The following is a 20,570-nucleotide window of genomic DNA, read 5'->3' on the forward strand; positions in this document are numbered from 1 at the left end:
AAGCAGCTCCCTAGGACATGTCACTCAGGTGTCCAGGCGGGTCTTGAATATCTCCAGAGAGTGTGAACTTTGAATTAAAAATGTAGTTTGGTTGGATGTCAGTGTGTTAAGGCTGTGAAGCACAGGACAGCACTGTAAAGTCCATAGCGACATTCATTCCTGCCCTGTTCTTCAGGGTGGGTTGCAAGCATTGAAGGAGCAGTGCCAAAGCACACAGAGCAAGAGTTGAGACAGAAATAGCCCTGGACTGAGCTGGAGTTCAGGCTGGAGAAAAAATTTAAAGAGCATTATGAACCAAATGTTACTTGGTTTAGATGGCTGCTAACACGGGAAATAAACAAAAGCAGAGGGTCATCTCATGACCTTGTTGGGTGCTCAATGTGAGCTGGGAGCATGGGCCAGCCTCCATAACCGGTTGCTGCTCCCTGCGGCTCAGGGAGGGAGATGGGCTGTAGCCCTTATCAGCTGTATAGTCCTGACTGCAGGCTGAGGGAAGCAATCGCTCCAGGCTTGTGTGCTCTGCAGTGCCACCAGATCACAGAATCGTAGGGATTGGAAGGGAGCTCTACAGATTGAGTCCAACCCCCTGCCAAAGCAGGGTTCCTAGGACAGGTTGCACAGGGAGGTGTCCAGAGGGGTCTGGAATATCTCCAGAGAAGGAGACTCCACAACCAGATGCTTTATGACAGTGTCTGCTGATGCTTTGCCTTCGCAGAAGAGGAAGGCAGCAGTGTGAGCTGCTGTGCTCTTGGCAGTGCAGGATGAACCAGTGTAAAACCGAAATCCTCTGTGCTCCAGAGAGGTGTGTAAGAGTCCCAGCAGTGTTCTGTATGTACTTGGGTCACTGGGATGACCTTGGGTTGGTTATTCCCAGTTCTTTATCATCTCTGGTGGTAGAGGAACTTGAGAGTGTGTAGGGGAGACAAGAGTGGGAGGCAGATCTGACATAGAAAATTATTTGTATGTGTATGTAGAGAAAATACAGGTGGGCACGAGTGTGTGTGTGTGTGTGTGTGTGTGTATATGAAACCTGTATTGGTCTTCTGACCTCAGACTGACAGAACTGCTGTAGCTAGTGTAGGCAGAGGCAAAGAAGGCATTCAGTAACTCCTAATATCCTCAGTCACCAGGGCGCCAACCTAATTCAACAGAGGGCCTATGTTGCCTCTAGCATTAGTTTTGTCTCCAGTGTATTTGAGGACACCCTTTCTGTTGTCCTTGGCCTGCCTTGAAGGTTTAATTCCAGAGGCCTTAGTTTTTCCTAGTTTCCACCCTACATGCCCTGACAGTAGTCTTATGTTCCTCCCAGGTGTCCATCCCCCCAATTTGTGACCTGTAGACTCTTGAAACTTGAGTTTGCTTAGCAGTCCCTTGTTCATCCACGCAGGTGTTCTGCCTCCCTTTCTTGACTTCTTTCCCATTGGGATGCTCTGATATTGAGCTTGGAAGAAGTAGTCCTTGAATATGGACAAACTATGTTGGGCCCCTTTTCCTTCCAGTACCTTGTCCCATGGGATTTCCCCCAGTGATTGCTTGAAGAGGCCAAAGTTGGCCCTGCTGAAGTCCAGGGTTGCAGTCCTACTTGATAACCTCTTCCTACAGCATAAGATTTTGAACTCCACCATGTCATGGTCACTGCGGCCAAGTCTACCCTCTATCTTCACCTCCAACCAGTCCCTCCTTGTTCGTAAGTACAAGAGCCAGCAGTTGTCCTCTCCTGGTAGACTTACCAACCATTTGCATTAGGAAGTTACCATCTGTGCACTGTAAGAACCTCCTGGACTGTGAGCAGCTGGCTGTGCTGGCCCTGCAGCAAATATCTGGGTAGTTGAAGTACCCCATAAGAACCAGGGCCTGCGATTGTGAGGCTACTGCCAGCTGCCTGTAGGAGGCCCCATCAGCAAGTAGGCAGCACTCGATGGAAAGGCACGGTGGGCACTGCTCATGAAATGAATGCACGTAGCCATGCCCAGGGTGGGGGTGCCATTTCCCACCCCCACCAGACATCCATCTCAAGAGGTAAGTCTTGCCATCTGTTAGCAGGGATGTGTGGGTGCTGACACTGCACTGCCTAGATATGAGGGGGAAGCTCTTTCCAGAGAGAGTGGTGAGGGGCTGGAACAGGCTGCCCAGGATAGGGGTGGGTGCCCCATCCCTAGGGGTGTTCAAGGCCAGGTTGGCTGGGGCCCTGGGCAACCTTGTGTAGATCCAGGCCTGGAGGTTGGTGTCCCTGCCTGTGGCAGGGGGTTGGAACTGTGTGATCCTTGGGGTCCCTTCCAACCCAGATCATTCTGATTTGATGATTTTTCAATGCATTTAAGACCCACACCTCTTCTACTGAGGACAGGTCCTTATTTTTTAGATGCCTTCTGTTACACTTGCCAACTCCCTTTAGGAATAAAAAAGAACGTGGGAGATAATTGCCACTTGGGGATTCCTTGTGATTCTAATGTGATGGAAATGATGTATTTCTTGAGCTGTGTGCTCTGTGATGAAGAAATCACTAAATAAACAAACTTTATTCAGTTGGAGGCCAGAGGGCTGTGCTCCCATGCCATTGCAGAGACACAGTGCTGGTGACAGGCTGCCCAGCTCTGCCGTTGCACCGATAAACTGGTAGGACTGGGATTACCCATCACTGTGTGTAATGAAACAGGGATCTGGTAAAAGGCTTCTGTAATTTGGGTTGTTATGAAAATACTGGGGTGTCGGTGCTGTTATGTGGGTTGGGGTGGTGGTTTGTGGGTGTGGAGGCTGGTTTTCCTCCTTGTTGTTGTTTTTCATTGGTTTTTAATTCTGGATGTAGCTTTACACTAGGGAGACGTCCCTGCTCGGAGTTAAAAGGAATTCTGTGGGTGAGAGCGTTCCCCAGGACTTGGTGTCTCTGCTGAAATTCCTTTGGCTACCAAGTATTAATTAGAGCTTTTTTTCTCTTCTCTCAGGACAAACAAACTCAGTGTGCTGAGTTGATGAGAGCTAGGCAAATGGCTTCCATATCCCATTGCTGGATACCTCAACCACCCAGCTGTCTCAGCTGGATATTTGGTGCAGATGGATTTTACATGGTCAGGGGGAAGGGAGTGCCGAGCTCAGCAGTCATTCTGTGTGGCTGTGTGTCACTAGGTGATTTATGGCTTTCCCAATTCTTGCTGCTCAGCTTGTATGCAAACATGCAGAAGGTGGTAGCAAACCATCTCAGCCTTTCCGAAGGGCTGCTTCCTGCAGGGACAAGGACTGTTTCCGAGGACATGGAGCGATAGGGTGAGGGGTAGTGGTCTCAAACTACAAAAGAGGAGATTTAGGTTGGATATAAGGAAAAAGTTCTTCCATAGGAGGGTGGTGGATCACTGGCACAGGGTGCCCAGAGAGGTGGTGGAGGCCCCATCCCTGGAGACATTCAATGTCAGGCTTGGTGGGGCTCTGAGTGACCTGCTCTAGTGAAGATGTCCCTGCTCACTGCGGGGGTTCTATTCTGTGATTCTGACCTCCCTGCTTATGTACCAAGGAGGTGACTGTTACCAGCTTTGCTCCAGAAATAAAGTACTGAGACTCCATCTCTGTCAGATGGACTGGTACTGACTCTCTGCTGTCGGGTTTGGTTAGGTACGAGCTCAGACTCCGAGGTGGTCATGTTGAGTTTTGGGATTTCAGCTGAGGAAGCTCAGCCTGGGTTTGGTAACCTGCAATGTTCCTTGAAAACAGGGTTCCTTTCCTCACTTACCAGTTCCATGTGCATGTGCATCGAGCCCGGCCTCACCCTGCCTGACTGCAGGAACGGACCTTTGCCTTCTGCTTTTGAGACAAGACAGTTCAGTCGCTAACTGCAGATAGACAGACAGACAGACAGACACGCTATGTGGCTGGGCCTGTCGGGGTTTTATCTTTGGTGCAGTCAGCTCTAGATGACCAGGGTCAGTGCTGGATGACAAGTGATGGGGCCACCTCGGTAACAAGCTGGTCCCCTATATGTCAGTGTTGGAAAGGACACGGTTGGAACACGCTGTCAGTCTTTGCCCAGAAATCTAACGCAGTTCCAAAAAAAGGTGGTTTTCCTTCTGCTTTACTTGGCGTGTTTCCAGGGTCTGGCTTCTGAGTAAATACCCTGTATTTAGAGTGGTACTTTTGTAGCTGTGCTTGGCTTGAGGTACGTCTGACTCGTGTGCCTGACTTCTGCGTGCAGTTGCTGCAACTCGGGGCCTCTTTGCATGCAGATACATGTGTAGTTAGACCTGTGGGCTGCCTGGCTGTATGTGTAGTACCATTAAAGGGGCACAGGAAGAGCAAAGTTGGGCCTTTGCTGCTTTTCTCAGGTGTTTTGAGAAAATGGACTTGGTGAAGGCTGTGTTGGCTTCTTCGGCAAGCAGATCTCGTGAGCTAGTGGCCCAACAGCATATGTGAGGCAGCGGGTGCTGGGCTTTGGTGCAGATGATGAGCTTCTGTCATGTCACCTTTCATACCTGGAATGATGGGGCTTGTAAGCCGTGTGAGAAGAGTACCAAGTAACCTTCACACCACTGGGAGAAGATCAGCTGATGAGGATGGGGAAGCAGTGCTGCCCAGAGTTGGATGGCTGTTGCTGTTTTGGACACGTGCTGTATCAGCAATCAGTTAGTGCAGTGCTGGCAAACCAACCATAGCTGTAGGCTTATGTGAAGCACAATCATCACTGCTTACAACCAGGACTGTTCCTGCCATCTCTTGGATAAGAGCTGATGTAGACACACAGGGTTGTCCTCTTACGCCAGGAGGGTCCACGGTGTTCACAGCACTGCCCTTTGTCCCTTGAAGGAGACAGTTTTTGCCAAGGGTGTGGACAATGCTCTTCAGCCCTTTGTGGGGCCTTGCTTCACCTCAGGGGAGGCCACTGGCTGCATGACTGCCTAGGGGGAGATCCCTGAGGTCCTCTGTTCTGTCCCCACAACAGATGACCATTGGTGGGATGCTGACTGGGCCTAACGCCGGTCTGGGTGCCATGGTGGAGATCTGCTCTTTACTGAGCTCGCAGCAGAGGGCAGCCAGAGCTGTGATGTGATCCTGCAGCACGCTGGCAGGGCTCAGCCTTGGCATCCTGCACGGCTGCAGCCAGCCCTTGCTGCCTGTGGAGCAACCGGGTGAAATTCAAACCCCATCTAAACGCAATGTGCTGTTTTAGCTTAGCTGAAGTAATGTTGCTTTTCAGATCCCTATTTTACAGGGAAAGAAAGCCTTTCCAAGGGATTTGCTGCTCTAGAGCTGAAAAATGTAAGCCCTCAGCTGATAGCAAGTCATGGAGCTGGTGGCTTTTCTGTGTGCCTGAACCCCCCATGTGACACATGCTTCAGAACAATGCCTGGCAGGGGCTGGGATTGAAGCAGAACACTTTGGAGACAGCTTTATTACAGGTGTAGGCTTTAGGGAGTGTGCAAAGGAGGGTAGCACTGAGTGGGGTGGTGTGAGCGGGAGCATCTGAACCACACAGGGGAATGGTGAGTGCTCATTATGAGTCTTCAAAGGGTAGTCTATCACCTTAGTAAATAACAGTCACAGTTAAGTGGCTCAAGTCAAACCAAACCTAAATGCCAACTCCCAAACCTTAAGACAATTTAATATTCTAGGAAAGGTTTTATGTGATATCAGCAAAAGGCCCTCAGAAATACAGCCCCCGCGCAAACACGTGTGTGACCAGAGACCTTAGTGATGGCTGTTGTTGAAACTCCAGTGAAATAAAACTTTGGACTGTTTAATAAAAGAAAAATGGGTAGATTATACAGAAGATAAGGATGTATTAACTTTATGGAGCTTGGAAAGTGCTGTATGGTCTGCTGAGACAGCACTTCAGCGTAAGCTGCAGCTGCATTGAACTGGCACTGCGAGCAGTTTCATGCTTTTCTTTCCCCATGGCTGCATAATTGCTCCCCCCCCCCCCCCCCTTTTGTATGCCAGTGCTCAGCTGATTGCTTTGTGTGGTTTGGGGCACTAAACCAGCAGAAATCTATTTGCTCTTTCCTTTTTCTGTCTGTTTATTGATGTATGGCTTAACACCCTGAACCAGCCTGCTGAGCTCGACACATGCCTCTGCTGGCACGAGGACAGGGCAGCAACGCCAGCCTGGCACGGGCAAAGCGTGAAGGGCACGAGTGCCATGGAGTAAGGCAAACACCGGGGAATTCCCGGCCGTAGGAAAACAGCTGGTGAGGATCACACTTGGTACCATCACTCCCACAGCCCAGACAATTCAATCTGATGTTCCTCGATATCTAAAGATGTGGCAAGCGCTGAGAACAAAGCTGGTTCTGCGGCAGGTCTTTCTGGCAAGCACTGCTGGATTCTCTCGAGCTGGGAAAGCCCAGCATGAGCCCAGTGACCACCAGTTCTGGTGTATCTGTTCTTTCAGGCAAGAAATCTGGCACTGGGGTTCTTTCCCCACTCAGGGAAGCTCATGTGTGTGTTCTGTTCAGAGGCCTCTATGTTGTGCTTACTCAGACCTCTGTTTCAGGAGAAGTATGGAACTTTCCAGTGCAGCCACGTTGGTTTGTGGGATTTTCTGATTGCTAAGAGCAACTCAAGGGTTTGTCAAAGTCAAACGTGAAGGAAACCCAACACAGAATGCTGTTTGTGCCTATAAATATTTAAGACACCTAGAAACTGGCAGTACTGGCGTGCTATTGGAGTTACTGGGTTTGGAATTGTAGATATCAGTGCTGGGTTTATCATTCTCAGGGATTCCGTCTTGTTAAATGCTTTGAGTTTGGGTTTTGCTACCAGATTTTTAGGAATCTGAATTCACCAGCTCTTTACTTGAAGTCATCTTTTGGTAAATTTGTCTTTTTCTCATACTTTCCAATTTATTTTTTTTTATCCTAGAAATTGGTCCGGTGACAATAACCACAGATCCCAAGAAATTTCAGTTTGAACTCAGGGAGCTCTACGTTCAGGTGAGTAACTTGTTCATTCTCTGTAGGGCTCTACCAGAGGCTCTAGTTCCTCCCCCTAATCTTTCCCCTTGTGTTGATGTTGCTGCTGCAACACTTCAGCAGGATGTAGGCCATCTGTTTGTGTCATTTTACTTGCATAAACTAGCATCTTCCTCTTCACTGCTCACCTTTCTTTAGGATTGCAATTAATTACTTTGTCTTCATTTACATCACTGTGGGATGTAAATGAATCGAGTGGGAACTCAGTTCTGTAACACAGGAAAGAAGGTTAGATAATGCTGACACTTACTTTGCATTTTAATTAGTCCTGCCACTTGTTCACAGGCACTCTTATGAACTGTTGTACTGTGTTTCCCATGAAAGCCCTTCATTAGCTTTAATTAACTAATCTAGGTACAAAAGGACCATGAGACCCCAACCATCAAGTGCACTTGGGTACTGCCTTGGCTGTCATGCCTTCCTTAACACCCCCTGTTTGGAAAGCTTGGGTATTTGGCTATGGCACAACCCCTGTGAAGCACTTCTGGAGCTGTGCAGGAGTGAGGGGAGCAGTGTTTGGATGAGCACACGGGTCTGTCTCCCTTGGAGGAGCTTCTCAGGGAGAGGGTGAACAGCACCTAGGTGGGGAGGTAGAAGGGAAGCATTGGAATAGTCACCTTTGCTGAGTGAAAACATTGTCTTCTGTCTCTTAACCCAGCTAAATGCTTCCAACCTGTGGAGAGAGAACTTTGCTGGGGTTGGTGGTGCCAGGATGACTCCCTGGCTAAAGAATGAGCTTCTGGAGACGTGTGGTGTAATCCCTGTAATAAATAGCTTGCTTGAAGGGCAGCAGTGCCAGTCTGGGGAGAGTGAGCACTTGGCAGAAAGATTGAATTTCAGAGAAAAGGACAGTAAATGATGAAGGAAGCAGGAAATACCAGCCACTGCACACTTCTTCACAGGGAAACTTGATAAAAATCCTTCTAGGATTCACTATTTGTATTCTGAACAGCTCTCCCTGACACCACTGCAGCTCTTCCTAAGGGCAATATGATTTAAATGAAGCCCTTAGGAATTTCAAACTCATTTAAAACTCAGTGGTTGAAAAGTTTTGGACTTTAAGATTTCTTTATCTCGTTTGATTTCATGTGTTGTAATTACTTTCAAGATGTGATTGTTCAGCTAAATGGAGACTTTCACTTAATTTGGAGACTTGAACACACTGAGTATATAGGTGAAGGTTCAAAATATCAATTAAGTGATTAGAGCAGGACTAATAGGATATCTTGTATAGTTCTGGAAAATGTGTTTGGAGGTATTTTTCCTAGAAAGGCAGTTAAATGATGCAAAGATGAGTAATGTGGAGGTAGGGGACGCTTTAGGTTCATTTTAATAAAGGGCATAGAGCAACTATTCTCATTAATGAACGGAGCTAAAATTAAGGTCAAGATTATGGTAAGGAGCCTTATGGATAAAACAGATCAAAATATGCTTGGACAGGGAGGTGATTGTCCCTCTCTTGCTCTGCCCTCATGAGGCCCTAGCTGGAGTCCTGTGTCCAGAGCTGGGGCCCCAATACAAGAAAGATGTGGGACTGTTGGAGAGGGTTCAGAGGAGCCACGAAGATGATCAGAGGGCTGGAGCAGCTCTCCTACAAAGACAGGCTGGGGGAGCTGGGCTTGTTCAGCCTGGAGAAGAGAAAGCTGTGGGGGGACCTCATTGCAGCCTTGAGTCCCTGAAGGGAGCAGAGAAACAGGAGGGGAATCAGCTTGTTCAAAGGGCAGATACTGGCAGGACAAGGGGGATGGAGCGAAGCTGAAGGAGGGAAGGGTTAGAGGAGTGAAGGGTTAGATGAGATATGGGGGGGAAGTTCTTTCCAGAGAGAGTGATGAGGGGCTGGAACCAGGCTTTCTAGAGAGTTGGTGGGTGCCCTATCCCTGGGGGTGTTAAAAGCCAGGTTGGCTGGGGCCCTGGGCAACCTTGTGTAGCTCCAGGCCTGGAGGTTGGTGTCCTGCCTGCGTCAGGGGGGTGGAACTCTGTGATCCTTGGGGTCCCTTCTAACCCAGATCAGTCTGTGAGTCTATGATTCTGTGATTTCCATGAATATTAAACCTTGTCCTCTTGGGGCAGTAGGATAATCCCAGCTTTTGTTTTCCAGCAAAATCCATCTGGAGGGTCTGTAGGTGACATTAGAGATGGGCTTCTTCTAAATACAGTTTTCACACCACCTAGGTATCCACATAAGCAATACACTGAAATCTTGTCTCTCTGAAAATCTTCCCCAGTGTATTCACATGGTCTGAGTGTTACGTGATCCCATGGTGCTGATGCACTGGAATCACCAGTTGTGAAAAGGCCATATTTGAATATTTCTTGGTCTAAGAAATGACAACTCAGTAACAACAGTTTTCTGCAAGAGTTCAGAACACCTTTTAAAGCAGGATACTACGTTTATCCTTTTGTAGGTAGATGCAAAGCTGCTTAAGTAGCTATATAGGTACTAAATTTAGGCCTAAGAAGTGTGAATAGCGCAAATGAGCTGAACTGTGCCTGTCCAAACTGAGAGGGAAATGAGACTTGCCCAGCTTTATTCACCTCAATTTTCCCAGAAGGTTTCACAAGGTAATCAGATCATTCAGCTGCAGTTTGGAGAGAAAGGCAGGAAACATGTAAAGGAAAAGTTTCCTTGTTTTTTTTTTTTTTTTTTTTTTAGAGCTAATACACTTTTGTTTCCTTGCTCTTTGTAGCTGAGATTCACTTTCATTGCTTTAGTGAGCAAAGTTCCCCCTTGTTCTCAGGATTACAGTTTAGCTCAGCAGTGCTTTCCCTATGATAGGTAGAAATAGGTGCTGTCATGCTGAATATTATGTGAGGCTGTTATCTAGTGGGCTTGAAGTGGGAATAGAGATTTTTCTTGTTCCAAGTGGGGTTCTGGAGAAATTAGCTCTTGTCTTGACTTTGCCTACAAATTAAAGCTTTGTGTGGAAGAGTCTTCTGCTGAAGATGACATTTACTTTGCAAGAGCACGAGAGAAATAACTCAGGCGTACTGATCTGTCCCACTACCCCGTGTGTGTGTTGTCAAGATAAAGTTCCAACATTTGTCCAAAATAGGTTTGGAGAAATCCCTCTTGAATTTCACTCCACCTGGCGTCAACCACTTGCCTTTCCCATGACAGTGAGACCATGTTTGCAAGGACTGACTTACAAAAAGAGCAATGGTGATGTACCTCTTCTTTACTAGAGATGAGGACTTGAAAATTGAAGGTACTGATAGAATAAAAGTTGCTGCAGTTGTGAATGTAGCATTGGGGACAGCTGAAATTAGGTCTGGGGGACTGTGGGAGACAGGATTTGTTCTGGTTTGTGTGTCTGCTGAATGTTTAACCTCGAAACATAATTTCTGATGGCATCTCAGGAATTGAAAACAGATGCAACAGTTGCATCCTCTGCTTGCTTCTTCCTCCCCAGCTCTTGGAGATTTGTATATTTGTATGTGTGAAGGCATGTTGGTTGCAGAAATAAATAACATTTATGTTTAGCACTGGAAGTGCAGAGATGTGTTGTTCTTTACAGGGCAGGTTTTACAGTCATCCTTAAGCTCTTTGGTAAGTTCAGTCTTCAATTTGCCAAGCTCATTCTTATGTAAGTTGAAGTGAACTTTTATTTAAATAGTATTTTCCTCTAATTCTTAATTAAGAAGAGACACTGGTCCTTTCATATGAGAGTAAGTCATACCTGGAAGTGTTTTGATTAAACAGTCTGAGAAGCCTCCAGCTAGGCAGCTGCCTCCTTAGCACTGCTGGGAACACACCGCCTGTGCCCCCTCCACTGAACCCCCTGCTCTGTGGAGTGATGCCTGGGTCAAGGTCTTGCTGTGCTGGTATGGAAAATTCCTGCTGGAGCTCAGTGCTGCCCAGCTGAGATCATTTCCCATCTGTGATTATTGGTGACCTCCCCTGAGTACTGCAGCTACTAGAGCAATTAACCTGGCAGCCAGTAAGGGAGTGTGTGAGTGTAGGGAATGGAGCTGGAGCAGCACCAGCCATGGTGCTCCCAGGAAGGAGAACAGTGACCATGACACCAACCCCTTTCAGGGCTAACCACAACCCTTCCTTTGACTTTGTTTTCCCTAAGGAATTGTTACAGTTGTTGCCTGTGAGTGTGAGTCTGATGGCAGCCTGTGGGAACTGTATGATGCTTAGGATAAAAAAGCAAATCAATTATTAGAAGCCGATAAAGTATTTGTCTTAAATGTTCCAAAAGCAACTAGCTTATTGGGTATTGTATTTTTTTCTTGGCAAAATACTTACTTAGCTGTTCTACTTGTGAACAGGGCGGCGGAGACTGTCCAGAGATGAGCATTGGGGCAATAAAGATCGCTCTGGAAATATCTCTTCCTGGTTCGTTCATCTATGTGTTCACTGATGCGCGATCCAAGGACTACAGACTCACCCATGAGGTGCTTCAGCTCATCCAACAGAAGCAGTCACAGGTACAGGGGGGATTGATATGCCAAGTATTGAATGCCCTGTTTTCTTGGTATTGAAGGGTGCAGGGTCGTGAGCTGGAGAGTGGAAGTGACCCTTCTTCCAGCATTCTTGGTCAACTTAACGGTTTATATGTGTGTTTTTTGTATTTATATTGTTCTGAAATAAGTATTGTGGAAGTACTGGGGCTGACAGGTGAGCATCACTGGGTGAGTGATTCTTGTCTGTTACAGAATCACAGAATGTTGGGAGTTGGAAGGGACCTTGAGATATCATCTAGTTCAACCCCCTGCCAGAGCAGGGTCACCCAGACTAAATCACAGAACAACACATCTAGGAGGAGTTTGAATGTCTCCAGAGAAGGAGACTCCCCAACCTCTCCGGGCAGCCTGTCCCAGGGCTCCCTCACCCTAACAGGGACAAAGTTCCTCCTGACATTCCCATGGAACTTCCTCTGCTCCAGCTTCCACCCGCTGCCCCTTGTCCTGTCGCTGCCATCCCTGAGAAGAGCCTGGCTCTGTCTTCCTGACTCTCACCCTTTACATATTCATAAACATTAATAAGGTCACCCCTGAGTCTCCTCCTCTCCATGCTAAAGAGGCCCAGCTCCCTTAGCCTCTCCTCCTAAGGAAGGTGTCCCACTCCCTTCATCTTGGTGACCCTGTGCTGGGCTCTTTCAATATATTCTGTGTCCTTGAGCTGAGGGGCCCAGAACTGGACCCAGTATTCCAGGTGGGGTCTCACCAGGGCCGAGTAGAGGGGGAAAGAATTGTTCCCATTCTCCTTCATCTCTTTTTCCCTCAGTAGGGAGTGCAATGTGGCTGTCCTTCAGGCAAAGCAATACCAACCCCTGCCAAGTGATGCTGTTCTCTCATTGGGCCTCATGGCTGTCTTTGCAGCGTTTTCCTGAACTCTGCACCATATGCCAAATGACTCTTAATCTTTTAATTTCTCTTTTAAACACAGGTGGTATTTGTGCTGACTGGAGACTGTGATGACAGGAATCACATTGGTTACAAGGTCTATGAAGAAATTGCCTCAACGAGTTCTGGTCAAGTCTTTCACTTGGACAAAAAGCAAGTTAACGAGGTAACTGCTCAGACTCTGCAGTGTATAGAGGCTTGTGCTCTAAATCCTTAAATGACCTGATCCAGGGGTTACAAAGAAGAGTGGAAATTCTAATGTGCTGCTGCTGGTATGTGGACTCTGTTCCACCTTTCCCTTCCTTCCTTTTCCATCTGCTGTACTGGGATGTAAATCTGCAGCTTTTCTCTTGGGGAAATGTGAAGTGCACTGATGAAAGAACCTCACAGCTTCCCTGTGCCTGTGCCAGAAGGCTGATGGGAGGAGAGCCTGTAAAGCCAGGACCAGCTCTGAGTAGCTTAGTGGCTTTACTACTCCAAGTGAGAGAGCACTGTCAGCTTTCAATGAGCATTTTGTTAGTGAGCAACAGATAGCTAATAAACCTGGACAGAACCATTCCTCACATCATGAGAGGGGTGAGCACAGATAGGTGTGAGCTAGCAGGTTTCCATTGCATGCTAAGTAACTGTCCTAAGTATTGTTTCATTTTGTTTTAATGGAGGTTATGGTTTCACTGCTTGACCAGCTCTGCTGACTCACCAGTAGTAATGACTGCTGACTCACAGCCTCAGGTGACTTTTCTTTGCAAACTTCAGGGGTTCTTAGGCAGAAATGAAATTTCAACAGTGCATGAGCAAATAATTTGGAGAGAGTTGAAATCCTCTGTTAGTTATCTGGGGAGCTGGAGTTGTTTAGAACTGAAGTAAATATTTTCCTTTGACTTCCTGGTATAAGCAGTAACTAGATGAGTTTTGTGAATAAAAGACATTATTTGGGCTGGTTCCTTTTTCTTTCTTGGGCAGTGAGAGATGCTGGAGATACATTGCAGTTCTCTAGAAAATTGAAGTTCTTGCTGGGGATTGACAATAACGTGAAGGCAATCAAAAGTTGGAATGTGCCAGAGGATTTATCCTCCAAGGGTTAGATAGGTTTAAGGTCAGAGGAGAAGACATTAGCTGTTGGGACTGTGCAGTTCCTGACCTGTGTTTTGGAAGAATTTGTGTATGAAGGGTAAAACTTCTCTCTCCGAGACATGGTGAAATCGCTTTGTGCAGAAAGGACTGTAATCCTGCTGGTGGGAAATACTCTCTGCCAGGACTGAAGTTTTAGGATAAAGTTTTTGGTTTTGCTCTGGTTTTGGGAGGTAGGAGGGAGCTTGAGGAACAACTTGTAGGTGCTAGGTGACCCTGTGTTCTTAAGTGGAGCTGGCACACACTTCTTTGTTGGCTGGTTGCCTCGGCTTCCTGAGCTTCCGGGCACTTTCCTATCCCCAAGAGTTCCAGCCTCTGCTTGAATGGTTCTCCTGTCTTTGAATTTTGAGTAAAGTTTTAAGCAGGAGGTTGGGGGTGTCAGTAGCTGCTGTCACTTCCTTCCCTCTCCATCTCAATGTTTGCTTGTACTCTTTGCTTGTGAGGAATGGACCCCTCACCTTGACAGCCCGTGGCCTGCCCAAGAGCCAGAGAAGGGTATCAACAAGTGAGGATCCCAACAGCTGCTGTTCTTGCAGGATGTTTTTTTGGGGAGGGAAGGGTACACTGCTTCATAGCATTGTATCTCCTTTCAGTGGTCACAGGCCTAGGTAAAAATCCCTTCAATGTCACCTTGGGAAGGCTTCCACAGTAACTGCTGAATGATTTGCATTAAAACCAGAAGACTCTGAAATAACTGTAGTGATGATTGACCTTACATAAAGCTGTGCTGGGGCTAACAGGCTGTGCAAATGAGTTTCCCAAAACTCTGTCATCCCAAATTTCAGTTCTAGCTCAGAAATACGGTTTTCCAGGAGCACATCTGCCAGTGGTTGGATGCGAATGAGCAGGAGATGTAGTAGTAAAGCGTTTCAGCAGTTTATGCTATATCCTTCAGGCCATGTTAAGCAGAAATAAAACTCATCCTCCTTTTTCTTTACACATTGTTGGCTACTTGGATAACAAAGTTTCTAAATACTAAAACACAGTCACTGTTAGGGGCCTGGGGATAGCTAAGGCTGAACTGTCGATTAGGAAAGAGCTATGGAGTCATGACTGGGAACACACTGCCAATGTCTTGTTTTTGTTAAAACATTTTTGATTATTCTACCCCACAAAACCCAAACAAGGCTATTTTTAGTGTCTAAAGTTTCAAACCACTGCTCTCAGCCTTGCCCTTTGCGCATTAAGTGGAGAATGAAGCAATAGTATGAGCTAGCTACAAGGCAACACAACAAAACAATACTTGATGCTTGTCCAACGTGTCTGTTATCGAGGAGGCTGAGGAAACTTACTCCCTTCTTTCACCCCTGGGAAGGACTTTATCTTAAATCCGGCAATTAACTTGGTCACAATTAGTGTCACTTGACAAAGTTGTGTTGGGTTCAGTCCAGCAAAGCTTGAAGCACATAAGTATGCCCACTTACTTGGTGAATGAAGTTCCTCTACTAGAATAAGAGGAAGGTCATGTTTTGGTATGTTTGCCACTGTGTCAGTGTGTTAATTAGAAGATTCTTACTAAAGAGGCCAAATCATCTGAGGAGCGGCTGAGGGAGCTGGGGGTGTTCAGCCTGGACAAGAGGAGGCTGAGGGGAGACCTTATCACTGCCTACACTGACCTGACAGGAGGGTGCAGAGAGGTGGGCGATGGTCTCTTCAGCCAGGAGACAGGACGAGGGGGAATGGGCTCAAGCTGCACCAGGGCAGGGTCAGATCAGATGTGAGGGAAAAGTTCTTCCCCGAAGGGATTGTTGGGCCCTGGAACAGGCTGCCCAGGGAGGGGGCTGAGTCACCGACCCTGGGTGTGTTTAACAGACGGGTAGATGATGGTTTAGCGTAGGACAGGAATGGTTGGACTTGATGATCTTAAAGGTCTTTTCCAACCTTGTCATTCTGTCCAAAGCACAAGTTTTGCTTTTAATTTCTAAAGATCTCCTAGATTTTTCCTTAATTTGAGGTATTGGGTGCACCATCATCTCTACTGAGGTAGCTCTGTACTCAAAAACCATGACAGGCTAATATCAAATATTTAACAGTAAGATATGTTTTTATCATACTTGGTAAAACTTGATGAACTGTCTGATTACAGGCCTGTGGGGAGGAAATGTAGTTGGTGATCAGAGCCCTTAAAAGGGAATGGTTTACTGGTCAAATTTTGGTTTTGAAGTTCTGCTTCTGTTAAGCACTTGTGAATGCTGCTGTGCTTAACGACAAGTTAAATAGTCTCCAGTTGGAAATTTTTCAGACTGGTCTCTAGTTCTGAGTTATTTTGTTTTACTAAGTTCTAAAATAAATGTCTTTCTGTCTGAGAGATCAGCGTCGTTCTCATTCCACCGTCTTTGAAAGGTGATTGTGCTTGTTTCATCAAAGCATTGAAGTCCTGGTCTGGAAAGGTGCTTCTTTAGGGTGAGATTTCCATGGCTGCAGTGAGGTTCCATGGCTGCTTTTGTTGTCTTGGGGCTTAATTTGCAGTAATTGCTTGAAATTAAAATGCATCAAACATGGGTTAAATTATCCTGTTCAGTAACTGTATCCAGTTGTATTTGTGTCTTTCGGGAGGGCACTCATTTTGACTGGAACAGAAGCTATGTTACTCCACACTTACTTCCCCTCCTAACTGTGAGGAGATTCCTGTAACTTATTATGATGCCCAAGGGTCTGTACAGATGCTGGAACAGTTGTGAAGATGAACAGTGATGATCAGCAGAGTGTGAATTGGGCACAGCTTAAATAGTGGTGATTTTGTTGGTCCTTGGTGGTTCAGATCGTGCCTGTGGGCCATTTTTTTTAGTGAAGATGAGTCGTTGCTGTGTGAGTTGGTGTGGTCACTGTAGCTGAGAACTGAGCAGGGCTCTTCCATTACTTTTTGTGTTGAGACACTTGATTGGTTTTTTTTTTTCTTATTTAAACCTTCCTGTAAGAAGGGAGGATTTTCCCCAGGCTGCTTAAAACTAAAGTTTTCTCACTGCCTTTTTATTTAAAAAAAAGTAGGAATAGATGTTCCATGTACAGAACATCGATGGGGGGAACTGAGAATGACTGTGAAGGAGACTGGAGACAAGGCATTGCCTTTGGTGGAACGTGAGGGTGTCCTTGAGTGACTTGAATGGTGGATGAGACTAGATGGAAAGAAAAAAGGTTTGGAATTTGGGTGAGAAGTCTGTGACTCAAAGCGATGATGTGAATGAGAGCAGATTGGGAAGGGGATTGATGGTAAGGATAGGACAAGTTCAAGCAGAACGTGTTCCTGTGGGGAAGGTGCCTCAGGCTTTTACTGTCTGTAAGATCACATGGATCTGGGATGATGTCTGGTATTCTTCACACTCAGAATGCTTTGCTGTGAGCAGAAGTCTCTAAAACCCACCAGAAAAGCACTGTTTCTGTTACTCCTTGCAGAGGATGGCAACCTAGGAGCTATGCCTGCATGGCTTGGTTAAAGATCTGCAGTGTGTATGAGCTGCGTGTATGGGTGGGTGATGATGCATCAGGAAGCAATTTTAAATGTTGTTTCCCTTTGTCACCTTCGTGCTGTTCTTGGCAAGCAGCACAGGGGCCTTTTGTGTTTCTAACAAAGGCAAAAGCTTAAAATCACAGCTTGGAATTAAGGTGTATTGCACAGCCTTGTTCCTGGCCTTCCCTCTCCCTCTGTCCCAAACAGTCAGAGTGTTTCCCTAGAAGAAGGAGGAAGGGTTTGATGGCAGAGGCGGCTGAACGCTGCCTTGGAGAGCAGCCTCTATTCTGAAGAGATGCCAAGCGAGGAAGGAAAAGAAATAAGTCAGAGCTGACCTTCCTCTGCTTTATGTGGAACTTGGATTCTCTAGAAAAAGCAGACTGTGATCGTAATGTGACCATAAGGGCTGTCAGGAAACAACTGCAAGAGGATATTTTGGAGGCAGCTGAAAGCAGGCAGGCGTTAATCTTGTTTCCTAGTTGTGAAGAGTTTGAGGTTCAACACTAAAACTTTTCAAGCATGCATGTCTTATCTGTGTAATTATGTGTATGATTTCTGATCTGTTTTCATGTGCACTGTGTGATGTGTTTGGACATGCATTCCACAGCCTTACTAGGGCTTGGAAGTGTGAACCTGTATGTACTAAAGCAATCAAACAGTTAACTTCAAATCCTGCTGCTTTGACTGTTTGAGAAATATTCCCGAGCCTCAGAGTAAACAAATGGGAATAGAGACCACAGTCCATACGTTTTCCAGGTTTCAGTGTGACCTGACAGCAGGGCAGGTTGCAAGAGCAAATTCTCTGGAGAAGGGTTATAAATTATTTCTCTATTTGCCCTTCCCCCTCTAATAACATCAATCAAGTCCTGTGCTGGCAGAACAACAAACACTGTGGTTGTTTCTGGGGGCTTTCTGCAAGGGTCCCAAAGGGGAAAAAATACTAATTCTGCTTCCAAACCGGTGCTGGAGCAGTATTGCAAACGTCTTTGGCATGACAGCATTGGGAAATGGAGCTCCCAGAGTTGAACTGGGGAAAAATTTAACTACATAAGGAGGTTACTGCCAGACTTGAGGCAAGCGGGGTCATGCTGCCGCTGGCCGTTTTAATTTTGGAACTCAAAATACTCTCAAAAACCAAAGCCGGGTTCCACACTGAATTTAAGGCCCTTACTTGCTCTTAGAAGCTGCTGCTTCTGAGAGATGTTCAGGTTAAAACCAAGAGTTTCCTTTTTCCCTGAAGTGGCAGTGGCACAGCATAATTCTTCTGTAGGATGAAGGGTTTTAAGGGTAAACTCCACTGTAAGAGAACCCCCAGGCGGCCTCGGGGGCATCAGCCGGCCTGCATGCGCCTCACAAACGGGAGTTTCACTGAATTTACAGCAGCTGCTGTGGTAGCGAAGTTCTTATCGCTGTATCTCTGCTCTGCCCTCGGGAGGCCCCAGCTGGAGTCCTGTGTCCAGAGCTGGGGCCCACAATACAAGAAAGAGATAGAACTTGTATCTGAGAGGGCTCAGAGGAGGCCACAAAGATGATCAGAGGGCTGCAGCACATCCCCTATGAAGAGAGGCTGGGGGAGCTGGGCTTGTCGAGCCTGGAGAAGAGAAGGCTGCGGGGGGACCTCATTGCAGCCTTCCAGTCCCTGAAGGAAGCAGAGAAACAGGAGGGGAATCAGCTTGTTCAAAGGGCAGAGACTGGCAGGATAAGGGGGAATGGATTGAAACGAAAGGAGGGAAGGCTTAGATTAGATATTAGGTGGAAGTTCTTTACAGAAAGAGTGGTGAGGGGCTGGAACAGGCTGCCCAGAGATGGGATGGATGCCCCATCCCTGGAGGTGTTCAAGGCCAGGTTGGCTGGGCCCCAGGGCAACCTTGTGTAGATCTAGGCCTGGAGGTTGGTGTCCCTGCCTGTGGCAGAGGGGTTGGAGCTCTATGGTCCTTTGCATCCCTTCCAACCCATGCTATTCTATGATTCTATCTGCTGAGAGACACGTGGTGGTGTTCCCCATTGTGGCTAATGTCACAGCTTGGCAGGTACACAGAGGAGCTGCACAAACTAAAACTGCAAGGCTGAGGACAGAGCCCTTGTCACCCTACGAACCAAAGGGTTTACAAGTTGTTCTTTTTCAGGGATCAACATGTAGCTCTGTAAGGAAACCATTGCATATGCCTGAGATGGGACACAGTTGGCATAACATGTGCTTGAGCATCTCAATTGGTTTAAATGGATTGAAAAAATCCAAGACTGAGGGTTCATTTCTTTTGAAGCTGAATTTTTCAAGCCCTCTGAGAGCAGAGAGCAGTTAAGAGATTGGGGTGTTTGTTGGGTTTTAGGGGTTGGTTTTTTTCACTTTCAGTACGTGTTGCTGCTTTGAAGCAATGAGATGAACTGCGTTAAGTTCACATTGGCACGCGAACTGAAACCTAAATTGGTCTGTTGGATCTGGGGTAGTTTTTGAATGGACAATTGTACTGTGAAAATGAGAGACAAAGATGGGAGAAAGATGGAGAGGGAAGGAGAACATGGCTACTTCTCTGCAGTGAGATTTCAGAGAGCCTAGCGATGGCTCCGGTTAGGTCAGTGCTGGGTTCTTTGTTGTGCACGGATAGCTGCACGTTCAAGTGCTCTGTCTCAGACTTATTGTCTCTCTCTGACTTGGTTAAAATAATCTTATTGACAAACTCTTCCCAGCTGCACTGGGAAATGCCATCCAGTATGCAGCTCTGGAAATCAATCAAATCCCTGTGACTTGCAGCTTCTGAAATGTGTCATCTGGTGAGTGTGTACAAACTGATTCCCTTCTCTTTCCTAACACAGACATCTGGGCCGTGTAGTGGTAGTTCAGTTGCAGTTTAACGTTGATGAAGCAGTGCAGAAGATAACCCCTTGGACCAGTGTTGTCCGTTATTAATGGACTTGGTGGGACAGCTAAATATGTGCCCTTTGGGTTAGGCTTCTGGCTTGGCTGGCGCTGTGTGGAGCCAGGAGTTGGACTCAGTGGTCCTTATGTGGGTCCCTTCCAACTCAGGAGATCCTAGGGTTCTGTGATTGGATTGTGTAGCGATGAACCTGTTGCTGGATTTTAGCAGGGAGGCTTTGCTCCTGTTTTTGGTAGGTGTGTCCTCACCTGGACACCAAGCAGCCTGGATACAAAGCAGCAGGCACAAAGCCTGCTGGATTGTCTCGACAAAGAAACCAAAACCGAAAGAGTTGGTTCCCTTCCACCTCTGGAAACAGCTGGTGCCTGGTCTCAGTAGAACGTGCCCAAGAGATGCTCACAGCCTGATTTGAAGGAAGGTGGCTCTGCAGAAGCTGGAAGCAGTGTTTTTATGCCAGATTCATTTCTTCTGTCCAAAGACTGGCAACTACTTGTGCTAAAAGAATCAGTGTAGCACCACATTTGCAAGTATGCTGGTTGTTTCAGCAAGGGACCTATGAGGAGTTGGGGTGCAAGCCAGGCTCTTCTTTCCCCAGTGTTATCTGAATTGGCATTGGCATAGTTGCGGCAGTGTTGTCCAGCTTGACATTAGGGTTAACTCAAGTTAGTTTTTGTCATTGATGTGGGAAAGGAGGAGAGAGGGCTGGATTCACGTCTCCTTCCTTACTGAAAATTCCTTTTCTAATTTGGGAGTGTTCTTTGTTCTCCTCTCAGAGTACACAGAGGCCACTGGGCATCACCAAGTAACTGC

At 46.8% G+C, this 20,570-nt stretch overlaps 1 protein-coding gene across 1 annotated transcript in view; it reads left to right on the forward strand.

Annotated features, from left to right (window-relative positions):
* Window positions 1-20,570, forward strand: part of HMCN1 (hemicentin 1) — a gene marked incomplete at both ends in the record, with an annotated part of 204,833 nt that overhangs the window by 23,805 nt on the left and 160,458 nt on the right. The window contains 3 exons of the mRNA XM_084266123.1: window positions 6,844-6,914; window positions 11,229-11,387; window positions 12,349-12,471. Of these exons, the coding sequence (XP_084122249.1) occupies window positions 6,844-6,914; window positions 11,229-11,387; window positions 12,349-12,471 (353 nt within the window). The remainder of the gene's footprint in view (window positions 1-6,843; window positions 6,915-11,228; window positions 11,388-12,348; window positions 12,472-20,570) is intronic.

Source organism: Gallinula chloropus (assembly GCF_964237585.1).
Source record: "Gallinula chloropus genome assembly, chromosome: 6".
Taxonomy (NCBI): Eukaryota; Metazoa; Chordata; class Aves; order Gruiformes; family Rallidae; genus Gallinula; species Gallinula chloropus.